The 16074-nt window shown below is 30.5% G+C and overlaps 1 protein-coding gene across 1 annotated transcript; it reads left to right on the plus strand.

Moving 5' to 3' along the window:
- Positions 1-3080: 3080 nt before the first annotated feature.
- LOC123208475 (pentatricopeptide repeat-containing protein At1g64100-like) lies at positions 3081-14069 on the plus strand. The gene is made up of 2 exons (XM_044626010.1): positions 3081-3518; positions 13836-14069. The coding sequence occupies exons 1-2, from the start codon at positions 3081-3083 to the stop codon at positions 14067-14069; spliced, it is 672 nt and encodes a 223-aa protein (XP_044481945.1).
- Positions 14070-16074: the final 2005 nt, after the last annotated feature.

The following is a 16074-nucleotide window of genomic DNA, read 5'->3' on the forward strand; positions in this document are numbered from 1 at the left end:
TGAAATACACAAACAAAGAGATAAATTCAAATAACCATATAAGTAGTAGATCTTTGAATTGTATAACTCAAATGCAGTTGTTAAAATCAAAACTTAATTGTCTATATTAAAGATCCACTCATCTTGTTGTGTATGATCAAAAAATTAAATTATAATGGTATGCTTAAATATTTAAATATTTGAATATCAATTATTTAAAAATAAAAACAAATTAAAATATTTAAATTTCAGTTATTTAAAAATGAAAGCAAATTAAAATGGTATATTTGAATTGATCCTTAAAACAATTAAGAAATTTAAATTAATCATTTGAAATATTGGTAGCTTATTGACCTTACAACTAACTCTCATTTACTTTAGAGGGAGTTTCTAAAAATTGATCAAACTTTTCAGTTTTAATAATATTTTTTTTAATTTTAAGGGATAAGACATCCAAGTAGTATCTTTGCTTTGAAAACAATTTTGCCTATTCTCATCAATGTGCATTTAAAAGTAATCAATTTTGATTATTATGGAATTGCTTAAAAATTAAGTTTAATTTACATTTTATATGACTGACTTCTTTTCCTCTCATTCAAAAAAATCTAGAACTATAAAACTTATTATTGAATATATCTGTTACCTTTCATTTTACAACTAGAGTTCATTTTGTAATATATTTCTTCATTCTCAAACATTTTATGCCTAGCAAACTATAATAATTATACAATTAATACTACATGACATTCAATGACACCTACATGGAACCACTGATAATTGATAGTAGTTTGTATATAAGTTTTCGTTATGTTGAAACAAATACAAATTTCTCGTTTGTAATCACAAAGCTTAAAAATATTTAACTAAAAAATTTTATAAATGAATGTTAACATCAGTTAGCTTACAACTACACTTAGAAGTGTTAAATGAGCAGCACCGTGAAATCTCAGAAAAATGGCTTGACACGAAAGGGCTTGGCCTGCTATAAAAGCGAGCCAGGCTGGATCCAAGTTTAGTTGTGGGCCTAGGCACAAGCCCATGGGATGGGCCAATACTGTTCACAGTTTTAAAAAATATTATAATATAATTAATTAATTAATATATAAAAATTATAAATATTTATAAGAAATAAAAATTTTAGACTTAAAAAAATGAATTGAATTCTTTGTATCAATGATCAATCTCATATGTATAAGATAATCAAAATTTTAGTTTGATTGAAACATTTTATTTAACCTTTATTTATAATGGGTGAAAGAAGTGAATGATTTTATTCTTTTAGATGTGAGACTCTTTGCAAAATACAAAAGTCTTACATCTAAAAGAATGCAATCACTCCCTCTCTGCACTCACTATAAATAAATACTAAGTAAAGTAAAAGGTTCAACTAAACTCAAGTTTTAGAACTCACATTGGTAAAATTGATAATGAGAACTCAACTCACCTATTATAAATAAATTTGTCTTATTTTTAATCACAATTTAATTTCCTAACATATTTTCTTTTATTAGAAAATATAATTTAGATAAATTATTTAATTAAAAAAATGTTTTTATAAAAGTTAATGCATCAGCTTGTTACTATAGGCCCGAACTTGGCCCATTACTGTAAGGCTTGGCTAGACCCTATGTATATAGGGTTGGTTCGACGACCTCAAGCTTTCTTTGAGTCGGTTGATTCATAAAACCTACTACTGTATCGGCTCTAGGCTCGGCTTAGCCTGTGCGCCCTGTAGGTCTTGCTGGTGTTGACATAGTTTGGCCCATTGCCACCTCTAACTATGTTAAAATATCTCTGATAATAACTAAAATAATATTCAATTAAAAATCTTAAATTTGTAGACTTGCTAAAAGATTGAATTGAAAAGTTAAAAGGGAAATAAATTTATGATTTTATAATAAGATAGATCTTAGAGAGTGTGAAGAATATGCATACATGTGTGTGTTTATATATATGTATATATATATATTCAAACGTTGAGATGTTCAAATTCATATTTTTCTATTGTAGATTCATTAGAAAATTATGTTTTTTCATTTAGCTTTAATTAAAAAAAAATTACTTGTGGGCTCCATCAGTTTGGGTTGGCAGTAATCTTTAAGGTGGCAAGTGAGCTTGCGCATACCTTGGAATGGAAGTGGACTATAAAGAGGTTTCTTGTTTTTGTTGAATTGAGGGTGGGTTTTTACATCAATTTTCAATATTTTTCTAAATTTGAGGGTAAACCTGCGTCTATTCTCACAAAACTCATATCTATCCCCTGTAATAGTATACTAATAATCATGATAAAATTTATTAACAAATGTTGCGATGCAAATTTTATAAGGTAGAGATGCAGCCCATAAAAACCCAATGGGCCTCTTCTCCCATTTCAACCCAAAACTTGTCCAAATGACAACAATAAAAACAAAATCGCAAACACGCGAAGGAATTCTCTTTTACAAACAGTGTAATAGATTCCCGGACTCAATCCCTACCACTGATAGTCAGTGATTAAGCTTCCGTGTATTGCTTATTTCAAGTCTTAATTTTCTTTTATTTTTGTTTAGGGTGCTGTTTGAGTAATGCCAAATTGTCTTAACTTGTTCATGGGCGCCTTCACTGGCGATTAAGCTTTTATCTTTAACATTTTCAAGCAAAATCCTCAAATGGGTTAATTTAACTGCCTGTATATCCTCACTTTCGTATGCTAATGCATTGCAAGTTACTGATTATGAAGCAAAGATTCAATCTTTGAGGAATAAGCCATACCCGGATAATCTTATCCGGGTTTTGGATAGCAATGGCCACTTGAACTCTGCTGTGAAGATATTTAAATGGGTCTCTCTCCAAAAAGGGTTTCAACACAGCTGATACTTATGGTAAGATAATTTTGTAGTTTAGGAGAATGAACAAGAGAGGGTGTAGTCCTAATAGTAGAAGTTTTGAGATAATAATTATAAAAGGTCTTATTTTGAGCAATTGAGTGGATGATTCGGTTATCATTTTAGGCGAGATTTTATGCTGGATTTGAGCTGAAATTAAGTTTCTATACCTGTATAATACTACTGTTTTGTAGGGAAAAAAAAAAACTAGGGGAGGGAATCCGACTGTTAAGGTTGATGAGAGCTTCAAATCTTTTGCCAGATGGGTTGATTTATAGGGAGTTAATTAGACGCACGAGTGAGACCCATACGTTAGATGATGCGAATTATCTTCTTGAAGAGATGATGGAAAACGGTAGAACGCCTGCTGTTGATGTGCTTGTTGATCTAGTAGTAGGACTTTCTGCTATGCTTGAAGGCTGCTGCAATGCTGGTAAAGTTTTTTTGGCAAAAAGTATCCTGGACAAAATGGATGAGAGAAAGATAACTGATTGTGATTCTTGGAATATTCTAATCATATGGCTTTCTGAGAATATGGCAATAAGGAAAGCTGATGAACTTCTTTGTAGAATGTTCATATTTTCCATAGTTCCTGACTCTACGACATACTCAGCTCTTGTTGTAGGCTACTGTTGGTTGAGAAAGTATGAGGATGCTCTGCAGGTGTTCCATCAGGTTTGTATCGAAAATTGGGTTCTGGATTCTATATCTTATTAGGACTTATGGAGGGCCTTTGCCAGGCAGGAAAGATTTGGAGGCTGCTGAAGTATTTCATTACATGTCGAAGAACAGATGCTCCCTCAGTCCTCCTCCTTACAATATGCTGATAGGTGGTATGTAGCATGGGACAAGTGGGTAAAGCAATTAGGCTAGAGGTTTTGCTTACAGTTCTAATACTTCTTAAACTACTCTAACTTACACGACAATCATGCAGAGATTGTCAAAATTAAAAATGGCTAAAGGACTAATGGTAATTCTCTCACAAATGTTGGTGGACGGTTGTGTCATTGATGTGGAAGTATATTGCATCCTCATACAAAGCATGAGTGCACAAAATTGAACTAAGGATTCTGCTTTCTTCTTCAATTTGATGGTTAATGAGGGTTTAGTGCCTGACCGAGAAATAATGCATACTCTTCTGTGTTGTTTGGCTAGCCAATCTCACTTGCACATGGTTTTAAGTAGGACTGATAAACTAGTTTCTAATAGTGATATTTTGGATTCATCTATGTATTACATACTAATCAACAGCCTCTGGAAAGAGGGTCTAAAAACTATGGCTTCCCTAATTATTGGATCTGATGTTAGAAAAAAGGTTGGGTACCAGATGCTACAATGCACGGACTGTTGGTTGGGTCTTTTATCAAAAGAGATACAGATGGTGAAACATTTGCATCTAAGGATTACATGCAAGTTAGGTTAGCAACATTCTCGTCGAGGGATTGGGAAATACATGACAAGTTCCCATGGTTGACAATGAAACTGTAATTAGAAAGTTTCTAAATTACCCCGGTGGAAAACTCGCCATGATGGGATGTAAGCTTCTTCAGGATCTAATTTTGTAGTTTCCGTTGAGTTGCATGGGAAATCGGTCAATAATGGCATTTGATTTTAAACAAGCCAGATTAGTTGTTATTTACCCAGCCATCTTATAATCCGTGACATGATGCCACTGCATTGTAAATTCCAAAAAGAAACTTATTTGCCGAAATCTCCAAAAACGATGTGGCATCATAAGCTTTTTGGTCCACTGTATTTTTTGTTAAGTATTTGTGCTTTGCTCTTTTCATTATTTCCTGTCAGTTTAATTGTTATTATGGTGCAATATGTTCAATATGCACTCGGGAAATTTCCTCGTTCCTTTAAGTCATACTTGATATGATATCAATGAAATTAGTGCTAGGGTATTTAATTTGACTCAAGTCAATTTCTGAAAAATGATCCTGTGATCCATTGCATCATTGCCTGTATTTAGCTTCAATTTTACCGTATGATTTAGAATTGTTTATATATATTGCATATATATCAAAGAAAAAATTTTTATTTTCAGAGATATCAAGCAGTGCCCTAATAAGTTTCAATTGGTATCAACTTGTCCATCAGACTATTTGGAATCGTATTTTAAGGTAGCATGAAGAGGGCAGAAAGATTATAATCAGCAAAGGATTGAGGTCCTAGGGAAGACTGGAATTGCAACCTTCAGGGCAGAGATTGTTGACCATTATTTAGCACCTGAAGTTCATTCTTTGACAGTAAGATTGTTGTTGCACTCTATCCAACCACTTTTGCCACAGAAGCAGTTTTCATCAAGTTCTAGTCAATGATGGAAACTTTTACCGGTAACTTGGTTAAAGAGTGACAGAGTTATTACAAGTTTTCATCAGCTGAAATTCTCACCGAGGAAATGGAAATTGAAATGATAGATTCAAGATACAAATTGGTGTAAAGTGACAATATAGTTAATGACTAATAATAAAAGCTCTAATTTAACTTGATTGCTCAAATGGGCATACATATATATGAATCATGACTTAGCTTGTCTCTCCTAATATTATGATAGACCTCCAGTTATTAAAACTTATCAAAAAAAAGGCAAGAGAGGAAATTCCCCCACTCTAGTTGCTCAGATATCATCCATTGAAGATAAACACCATCCAAATAATTATCATATTAGCAGGAAAGCATATCAAGATAGACCAGAAGTTGGATAATTATCATGTTAGTAGGAAAACATATCAAGATAAACCAAGAGAGTTGGATAAAACTCATCATCAGCAGGGGAGTTTGGCTATAAAAGAGAAGCAGAACAGGAGAGGAAGGCATCCAACAGATTCTTAATCACTTACTGGGATTTGGGGGCTTCGGTCTAGGGACACTGGGGACACTGTTTCGGCGGACCCAGTGTATTTGATTTCTGGTTTCATTAATAAACAGTGTTTGCTAGCATTTTTTATTCAATAAAGTCATTATATTCCTTTCAATCCTCGTTACAATTAATCCGTTACAATCATCCCACAACCATCATTATATATATAAAATATGAAATTAATTAGACATTCTAGAATGAGTTCGACTTCATAGTTATCACTGACTTTAACACGTGAAAATTTATATGACTAGATAATATCACTATAATACCTCATATGATTATACCATTTCAATCTTACCTTACGATATATAAAGTAGCCTTTTAAATCATTAATCTTAAATATTTACCCAAAACCCATTTAATCAATTGAATTTCTTATGAATTATGTTGAAAAAGAAATGTAAACTTATTTAATATCACACACTTACCATATGGCTGTGTAGTCTGCTATAATGGGTATGATAGTCATTTTGTGTGATAAACATTTGTACCAACCCTTGGTATATAACCCAACGATTATACAGTAGGTCTTGTGTAACTATTTTCTTGTTAAGAGAAAATTTATTGGTTTTATTCAATCTTTGACAAGTTTAATTTTTAGGTTGTATATCTAATAGTGATACTCTATATGGAAGTTTTTCCATGTTTTTATTATACAAATTTGAAGTGTTTTAATACTATCAGTTTTAATAATCTTGATCTATGATTGATTCAATTTGAGACTCGAATCAAGTAAATATCCTATCATACTTTATTTCTTATTGTTATACTTTATTATCTATATTCTTGAATACTTCTTGTTATTAATATTCGATTGATTGATCCTTAGTCAAGATAAACACCAGGCAACATCAATCATTTTTCTTTTAACTTATTTTTTAAGTCTGAAAAAAGAGAAATTAATGAATAAGAGAAATGAACTTTAATTCTAGTAAACCAGATAAGATATAACCGAAAGTATGTACCTTTTTCTTCTTTATTGAAGGTACCATAAATATTTAAAAGGATTTTGTCTTTTCAAAGAAAAGGAGAATCAGAAATAGAGAATAAATAAATAAATAAAGGTAACAGGGCAACTAAGGTGCCAATTCAAAAAACCAGAGGAAGTGGTTCCAGAGAGGTCTGTGAGAGAAGGAATTTTTAGCGGTTTCTAAATAATTCGAGAGAAGAAAAACTGAAGATGGACAGAGACTTCAGTGAAGAAGAATCAGTTGCTGGTGATTCATTATCAACTCAAAGTTCTATAAAATTCAATTGATTTAAGAAGGGAAACTCACTACTATGCGAACAAAATTTTTTTAGTGGTATTTGATCTATTTAGTAAAAACGTGAATTATTTGTATTTTCACTTAATTTGCATTTTAAACATGCTATTTCGAATTTTTGAACTCAAAACATATTAAACATGTATTTGATATATTTCCTGTATTAAACGAGTATTTTTGCCATATGTTATGTTTTTTGTATTTTATGAATTTTTAAAGTACAAAAATGTCTCTTATATTTTCAATTAATTTTTGTTATATCTTAAATATATAAAACAAAAAACTTAATTTTTTGTCATCCAAATATCTAACCTCTTCTGATAATTTTTATGATGATTGAATTTTAATTATATATTGTATTATATTAGATTTAATAGTCAATTATATATTTTATATTTGAATTATTGACTAAAAGATCTATTAAAAGTGTAATATTCTCATATTTTCAAAAATATACTATTGACGATATGTCATATTAAACATGTATAAACACATTTCATATCTTTTCCGTATCTAGATTTTATAACTTTTTTTTACAAATATATTTTTCATCATTTACGTATTATACTTACATAATTTCCTTTTTTTTTCTTTTTTTGGTTCCATATTTACTAAGTTATTTCAAAGGGAAGATGAGAGAGAAGAAAACTAAAAATTGAGACCCACCAACAGAGAGATAAAGGGAGGGTATGTGATTTAGCAAGGTCACTCTACTTGACAATATCATACCGCTTAAACCTTTTCATTAATGGAGTTCCCATTTCTCAATAGATACGCATCTCTCTATTGTCTTCTTTCTTGACTTTGGGGGTCAATATATTCTATTTTTTTTCTTCTCATTTTACTGTTTTTGAGAAATTTTATTTGAGCTTGTTGAATCTCGAGGATTATTCTCTCTAAAAAAAATCCTTTAGTTACAATGATATATAATAATCACGACTCAAACTTTTGTTTTTGTTTTTATTTTTAAGTTATCATATAAAGTAGTTAATTTATTTTAATATAACTGATTTAATATGTTATCAACTAAATAGATTTATCAAATTTTAAATTAAAGTATTTTATTTATAGTCCATCTTGAATTTTTAATTAGTTATTTAATTACTCTGTTGATGAACTAAAAACTTATAAATTTAACAAAACTCTCGTCCAATTAAAGTACAATAACATAAATCTTTTGATTCTTTTAATTTAAAACTTTAAATGTAAATCTTAAACTCTAAACTATGGGAGAATTCAAGTCAAACTCATTCAAATTTAATTTAGTGTTTAACTTGAAGACTTAAATGGTTGAGCTCAAATTGAAAAAGGATCAATTCGTTAACCTTAAGCAAAACTCAAGATTGATGTTGATGATGGAACTTGGTTCTTTGAAGACTCTTCTATACTTTATCAATACTATTACTTATCATCTCAAATAAACAAAACTCAATCAAAAAATTTTAAATTAAACCTAACCTCAAATATACCCATATTATTGATTGCAATTATAACATATATTTTGCCATATTTAGAGGGTGAAAAACATTGTTTAGGGAGTAAGGACGCACACATGGAATCATCATCTCTACCAATAAAAATATCATCGAGAAGGCATGTTCTAATGCTTCAAGTGCAAATTCACCATTCTCATATTAGTTTTATGCTAACAATTAGCTGCCTGAGAATGCGGGTGATGATAGTGAAAGATTGAGAAAGGAATTAATTAAGAGGGCTCAATAAGCTACGATGCTATAGTTTCTCTAATAGTGAGTCATGTAATTGGGAATTTGCCCTGTTGGGCTGTTGTTCTTGTATGTCTTATTCAAGTGTTTATGGTAAGGATGAAAATGGTTATGGTTTTGAGAAGGGAAAGAAAGGAAGGAAAGGGTGTTGATGCTTTAGGAAAGATGAATTTGAGAATGTCGAGTGGTATGATCTTGTGGTATAATGATAGATTGGAATTTCAAAATATGAGAGCACATAACTCTTACTTGAGTTATATCACCACTTTCACATCTAGTTGAGAGTTATAAATTCAATTTAACTGAGTCTGAACTGATTATACTAAGTTAGAGAAAACTCTGAATCCACTAATTAATCTTAAAACCATTGTTTTAGGTAAGTGAAAAGTTTGATATTAATATATCATCACTGAATTTCAAACTCATGTTTTCTTGTTTCAGTGTCTTTACCACTAAAGCTATCTTAGGAGGTCATTTGTATACATTTTTTTTTTTTTGGCATGGAGAAACATTTACTTTAGTTAAACCATTCATTTTGTATATAACAAGGAATTACTTTTTTAAATTTAATTCGAGTATAACCGATTACATCAAATAAGAGAAAAACTTGAATCCAATGATTGTCTACCCTTGTCTAGATACACTCATCATTACCGCTCAATCTTTCTTGGGTGGCTATTTGCTTCCAATTTATTTTCTTTGCAATTCCACACACTATTTGATAAGTTTTCAAAACTAGGTAGACAATAATCCAACAAAAACAAACTTATTTTCCAAAGCAATAGCCATATGACAGTGACTGTCCTTTTAAAGATAATAGCACACAAGGCCAACGTGCGTTTACATTTCAACAACCACATTTCAATGTATCTAGTTTGCAATTGAGATTGAATTTATAGTAGGTGAAACTCGAAATGACTCTCTAACCACTATGATTTTGATAATAAAAAAACTTTATTTGAGTTTAATCATCTTTTTAAAATAGAATTTACTACAATTAAGCAGGTGATTGTTTAAGTTCAGTCATCTATTTTATAACTATTATAATAGATAAATTAAAATTTTAATTTAAAAATATTATAAAAAAATTTGAATTCTTATTTTCTTGTCCTTTAAATCCCTTGTATTATACCCATTCAAGGCAATAATTGTTCATAATTTTAATGCAAATGATTCATAAAGTTTCACAAAATTCAATTGATTTAAAAAGGGAAACTCACTACCATGCGATGAGAATAGTTTTAATGGTATATGAAATGAAAGATGAGAGAAAAGAGAATTGAGACCCAACAATAGAGAGATAAAGGGAGGGTATGAATTTTAGTAGGGTTACTTTACTTAACAATGTCAAGCTGCTTGAACCCTTTCATTAATGGAGTTTCATCCTCAATTGGCCCCATTTCTTTATAAATTATAGCTGAGTTAAAATAAAATTGTTTAGTTATAAGTCATTACCGATTTTTATGTGCTTAAATCGGTTAATTCAATTTAAAAATAATAATTTGATTCAAACAAAATTTTTTAATTAAAAAAGTCAATATAACTTCAAAGTACAATCCAAGTAAAATAATTTAAAAAATATATATGTAAATCTTATATAATTTTTGAATCAATAAAAATATAAATCTATTGTTATAACTCAATAGTAAATAATTATATATTATAATATTATGAGTTAATGAGTATTTATCTATATAAATTGTTATTTATTATAGTTATAAAAGATTTAAACATTACTTTACAATCAAACGGATTGAATTTTCAAAATTTTTATTAAAATGAGTTTTAAAAAAAAACTAAATTTTAATTATTTTTATTAAATGTACCAAACTAATTATCTTGACTAAATTCACAAAACAATTTTGATAAACCTTCAAGAGGAGTCATTTGTTGTTTTAGCCTTGGATATACAGACCTAGGTTGAGCTTAGCTTGTGGTTTGTGCTATCCTCCCATATGAAAAAATGAGTGTAGGTTATTTTTAAGTCATCTTTTTAAAGGACACATTGCCTTTGGTAATACATATATTTTCTAAAAAAAAATTGAAAAAACGAGAATGCCCTAGACATTTTCAAGTAATCAACAACTAAACATAACGTTTATCTGTCAATCATTATTAAGTTGGTTCAACTTAAATTTAAATTTGAAAAATTTACATGCCACAAAAAGAGATCAAGAGCCCTAATAAACACAACAAATGAATACAATTACACTATCAACCCAGATCCAAATAAATTATGTTAGATATATGCTACATTATTAAGTCAAGTCAAAAATTATTCTTGAGGTTTCCATTATTAATGTTACATTTATACTAATTAGTGTGAAAAACTTTGAAGTATCTTTTTATATATATTAAAAGAATAAATTTACATCAACATATATAGGAAATTCTAAATGCTAATTTAGGAAAGATAATATGTATTTTCCTATTTTACAAAGACACAATTAGCCTATTTATTAGCTTTCTAATTTAGAAATACAGTTCAACACTCCCTCTCAAGCTAGAGCATACAAATCATATGCACCATGCTTGTTACAAATGAATTCAATATGACAACTCCTAAGAGACTAAGTAAGGATATCTGCAAGTTGATTATTAGAGCTTACATGGTTGGTAGTTATACAACTTGATAGAATCTTTCTCGAATGAAATGACAATCTATTTCTATATGTTTCGTCCTTTCATGGAATACTAGATTAGAAGCAATATGAAGTGTTACCTGATTGTCACAAAGAATATTCATTTGTGATATATCTGCGAATCTTAACTCTTGAATCAATTGTTTCAACCATACAAGCTCATAAGTAGCCAATGTCATAACTGGGTATTCTACCTCTACGCTAGATCTAGCAACAACAGTTTGCCTTTTACTTTTCCATGAAACGAAGTTGTCACTAACAAGAATACAATATTATAAAGTCGAGTGTCTATCAAACGAAGATCTTGCCCAATCAGCATCAGAATATCTAACAATCTGAGTATGACATTTGTCTTCATAGAGTAATCTTTTTCTTGGTGCTCTTTTAATATACCTTAGGATTCGAATAGCTGCATCCCAACAAGAATCACACAGAGTTTAAAGGAACTGATTGACAACACTAACTGGAAATGAGATATCTGGTCTTGTGATAGTCAGATAATTGAGTTTGCCTACTAACCTCCGATATTTTCTAGGCTCTACAAGTGGCTTCCCCTATCCTAACACAAGTTTAGTATTAGGGTCCATAAAAGAATTAATGGGTTTACAATCCAACATCCCTATCTCTTCCAAGATATCAAAGGCATACTTCCTCTACTTGTCTTAGACTAAGCAACTTCTATTCCAAGAAAGTATTTAAGTGTTTCTAAGTCTTTGGTGTGAAAATGATCAAATAGATGTTGTTTTAACTTATCAATACCCTCCTAATTGTCAGCAATGATAATAATGTCATCACTATAAACAACCAGATAAATGCATTTCCCTTGCGACGTGTGTCTATAAAATACAAAATAATCCGACTCACATCAAGTCATACCAAATTCTTGAATAACTATACTAAAGCATCCAAACCAGGCATGTAGAGATTATTTTAGATCATATAGTGAGTGTCAAAGTTTACAAACCAAATCAGACTCCCTTTAAGCAACAAAACTAGGTGGTTACTCCATATATATCTCCTTCTAAAGCTCACCATAAAGAAAAACATTTTTTATGTCTAACTAAAACAAGGGCCAATGACGAATGGCAACCATAGATAAGAATAATCGGATGAAGGACATTTTGGCCACTAGAGATAGGGCTAGATTTGAGGTGAACTTTTTTCGACTTGAAACGAGCTTAGCTTGAACGAGTCTAAAATGAGCCTGTTATAAGCGAATACGAATACAAACATGAACCGAAGTAAAAATCAAGAAATAAACACGAGCCCAAACCCAAACAGGGGAATGCTTGACTCAACTGGCTTGACGAGCCGAGTTGAGCTCGGTATTCATAAGTTGGTGGTATTATATTATATCCAGCTACTGGCCTTCTGAGTTAGTTTTCTATTGAGTAGCTACTGTTCAAAAACTTTCTTTGCCAGCTTCTCTTGAAAGAAAAAACACCGTCGTTTAGGAGCATTTAAACTAAAGTAAGCCCAAAATCAAACCTAATCAATTTCTATTTATTATATTGTTGTTTCTTCTCTGCTAAAAATAAACTCAAAACTAAACTACGCTACCGCTCCTCCATTTGCTCACACAGTTGAAACACCGTTCGGCCACCACAATTGCAATGCTGTTCAGCTGTTGACAAGGTTTATCTTTGAAAGGTCTATGCTTTTTTCTATAACTTACCTATTTTTCTGCTTCTTTGGTAAGGTTTATTAGAAGCTTTATATATTTTTCTAAAACAGATATGATGTCATTTCTTATGCATTCAACATGTAAAGTCAAGGCAAAATTTATTACTAGACCATAATTTTGCCTTTTGTGGATAGATAACAGTTAGAAAAGGGGTTTTTTTGGAATTTGGGTATGGTTAGCTTCATAATCTAAGATGGGGCAGTCTACCACAATAGCCTCTGCCCCATCTTAGATTTGCATAACATTAAACTATTGCTTTCTTTTGTGTCCTTTGTCATGCTTTTTTTAAGTATTGAAGTAGATTTATAATCTAATAAAGTCTGGTTCTCTACTCAATATTTTTGTGAATTAAAGTTAAAATGGGCAGATATAGTTACTAGAGCCAAAACGAATAATGCTTACTTGAATTGAAACTGGTAACAAGTTCAAGGAAATGTAAAAGTCATAAACACTTTGGTTAATGGGCTGCTTTAAATCCTGCAAAACAAAAGCAAAAAGAATAGATTATGCATCAACTTGTCTTGTAATAATTTTATATGATAAAATAGACAATGCTTCTTTCTGTGATTCTGTAATTCTTGCAAATTTAATTTAGCATGTCATGTGCTTTCTTGAAGATCGAGTTGTATAATTTAGCAGTTCGAAAAGGGGTTAAACATGCCAAATTCCTTGCACAAACTTCTTATGGTACTCATTATATTATTCATTATGATATAATTGTTGTTGCTATTAAATTATGTATGTTTTGAATATAGACGTACCAAAAAAATGTTAGTTGAGGTTCCTCTTATTTATCAACTGCAACTAGAAAGAAACATTTCCATTCATCAAGGTCAGTAAAGGGGAAGGGAATAGCAATTCAGGGACCTCATTTCGTGATTCTGTCGAGAATGTAGAAGTAGAAACTACATTTATAGAAGATTATGAAAAGTCTGAAGAAGATGTCAGTAAGCAGGAAGATATAATGTCTAAAGGAAAATCTAGCTCACTTAGTCCTTCAGTTATCTCACCTAGCAGGAACAAAAAGACCTCTGTTGTTTGAGAGTGTTTTCCTGAAGACATGATTATAACGGTAAGGGATATGCAATTTGCTATATGTAAATTCTGCAACAAAAGGTTAAAACTATATAACACACATGGAACAACACACCTTTGTCATCATATAGGACAATGTGTCGAGTGAAAAAAGGCAATGGGGAAACAGAGTTCTTCGAAGGGACAAATGTTGTTGAACTTTCAACCAATAGAAGGAAATTGCCCAAGCCTCTTCACTCCACCCATCGTGAGACCAAACACAAAATATAATCACGATATGGTATGTTTTAAATATTTAAGTAACTTGTTTGGTTACTTTCTATTAATTTCATACTAATTTTTGTTAAAATAATTAACTATTATCGTGATTCAATATGCAGATCCATGAGGTATTAGCTCACATGATTTTGATTGATGAATAGCCATTCTCCTTTGTTGAACATATTGGCTTCAATTATTTTTGTAGTATTCTACAACCACTATATAAGAGAATAGACAAAAAACAAGTAAAATCTGATTGTGATCGAGTTGTACAAGTTGAAGCCAAATAATTGAAGAAATTTTTTAAAGAGTTAAGAAAGATAAGTGTGACAACTGATTTATCAAACTAAGTTTCCAATCTTATCACGTATGGTGGCTGAGATTCTTGCAGTTCCGATCTCTACTATTGCTTTAGAAAGTGTTTTTAGTGCTGGAGATAAAGTGATTGACTCGTATAGGGCATCTCTAGTACCAAAAACTGTAAGTATGCTTATATGTGGAGGTGACTAGATTCGAGCCAAACATCGAGTGAAAAAACCAATACAAGTATAACTTTAACTTCATATACTTATTTATTTATGATATTTATAATCGATTTAATAAACCATATCATATGCTTTCTTGAAGATTGAGGACGAAAAGACTGAGATTGACATATTACTAGACACTTAAACAGTCACATATTGGAAGTAATGCAGTGTTCTCATACAAGTAAGAACATATTATGTTCATATATGTCTCATGATTAAAATTATGTAATTTATTTTACATGTTATTCATTTTCTTGTTGATGTTATGAAATAAAGAATTTCTCTTGATGCTACTATGAAATTTATTTTAATTCTCATTATCTTGTGAATGGTAAATATAATTGCTTTGACATTCTAGTATGTTAATTTTGATGCAGTGAGGCAAGTTAATTCTAAAGCTCTTTTTATTTTTCACTTAGGCATGCAATTTATTGTCTTGGTGCAACATTTTCATGTTATGCAGGACAAGAAAAATAGTGTTTGGCAAACTTAATATTTGTGGTTTGTCATGCTTTCTCAATGGTTCTTTCTTCATTTCTTGATTTTTGATTGGGAAGCATATCACAATATTGTTTTATTTCTCTGATGTATGTGAAGAACCAGTTACTATTGATGCATTGGCTTTTTTCGGAGATTAATTTTTTGAAAACAAAACACCGCTTTTGAAAGCCTAAATGCATTGGCTTTATCTTACTGTTGAATTCTTCTTTTATCAGGGAACTATAATGGGAGAACCAAATTTACTCATTTAGATCTACTGATAGCCCATTGAGGCTTGTTTTTGTAATTTGTATAGTTTTGATGCAATCAATCAAATTGAAAATGTCATGAATTATGAAGAATCAATGTTATAACATGATTCCTTAATTTACACCAAGACAATAAATTGCATGCCTAAGTGAAAAATAAAAAGAGCTTCATGATGTGTGCCAATTCTTTTAGGTTATTAAGTGAGAGCTTATGAAACTCCTATTGCTTATTCAATTTTGGTTGGCTTTTGACAAAAGATTTTGCTACTCTATCTATATCAAAACTTTTAGCAGCAAAGCTAGGAGACCTTCTTATTTATGTGCCTTTCTCTACAATTGTTGTGTTGTATCACCTGGGCTCTCTTTAATTAACAGTTTTGAGCTTCAGGTTTTTTTGTTATTCAACCCTTAAATCAATAAAATTATGTGTATTTATAACGAGTGTTAAATTGAATATCAATAATTATATCTA

The sequence above is a fragment of the Mangifera indica genome, chromosome 2, assembly GCF_011075055.1.
Source record: "Mangifera indica cultivar Alphonso chromosome 2, CATAS_Mindica_2.1, whole genome shotgun sequence".
NCBI lineage: Eukaryota > Viridiplantae > Streptophyta > Magnoliopsida > Sapindales > Anacardiaceae > Mangifera > Mangifera indica.

Excerpts from the sequence above, each read along its gene's own strand:
- LOC123208475 (XM_044626010.1), top strand. The coding sequence starts at position 3,081 with ATGAGAGCTTCAAATCTTTTGCCAGATGGGTTGATTTATAGGGAGTTA. Across the intron at positions 3,519-13,835 it reads CTCTGCAGGTGTTCCATCAG|AAAGAAACATTTCCATTCAT; the intron begins GTTTGTATCGAA and ends AACTGCAACTAG.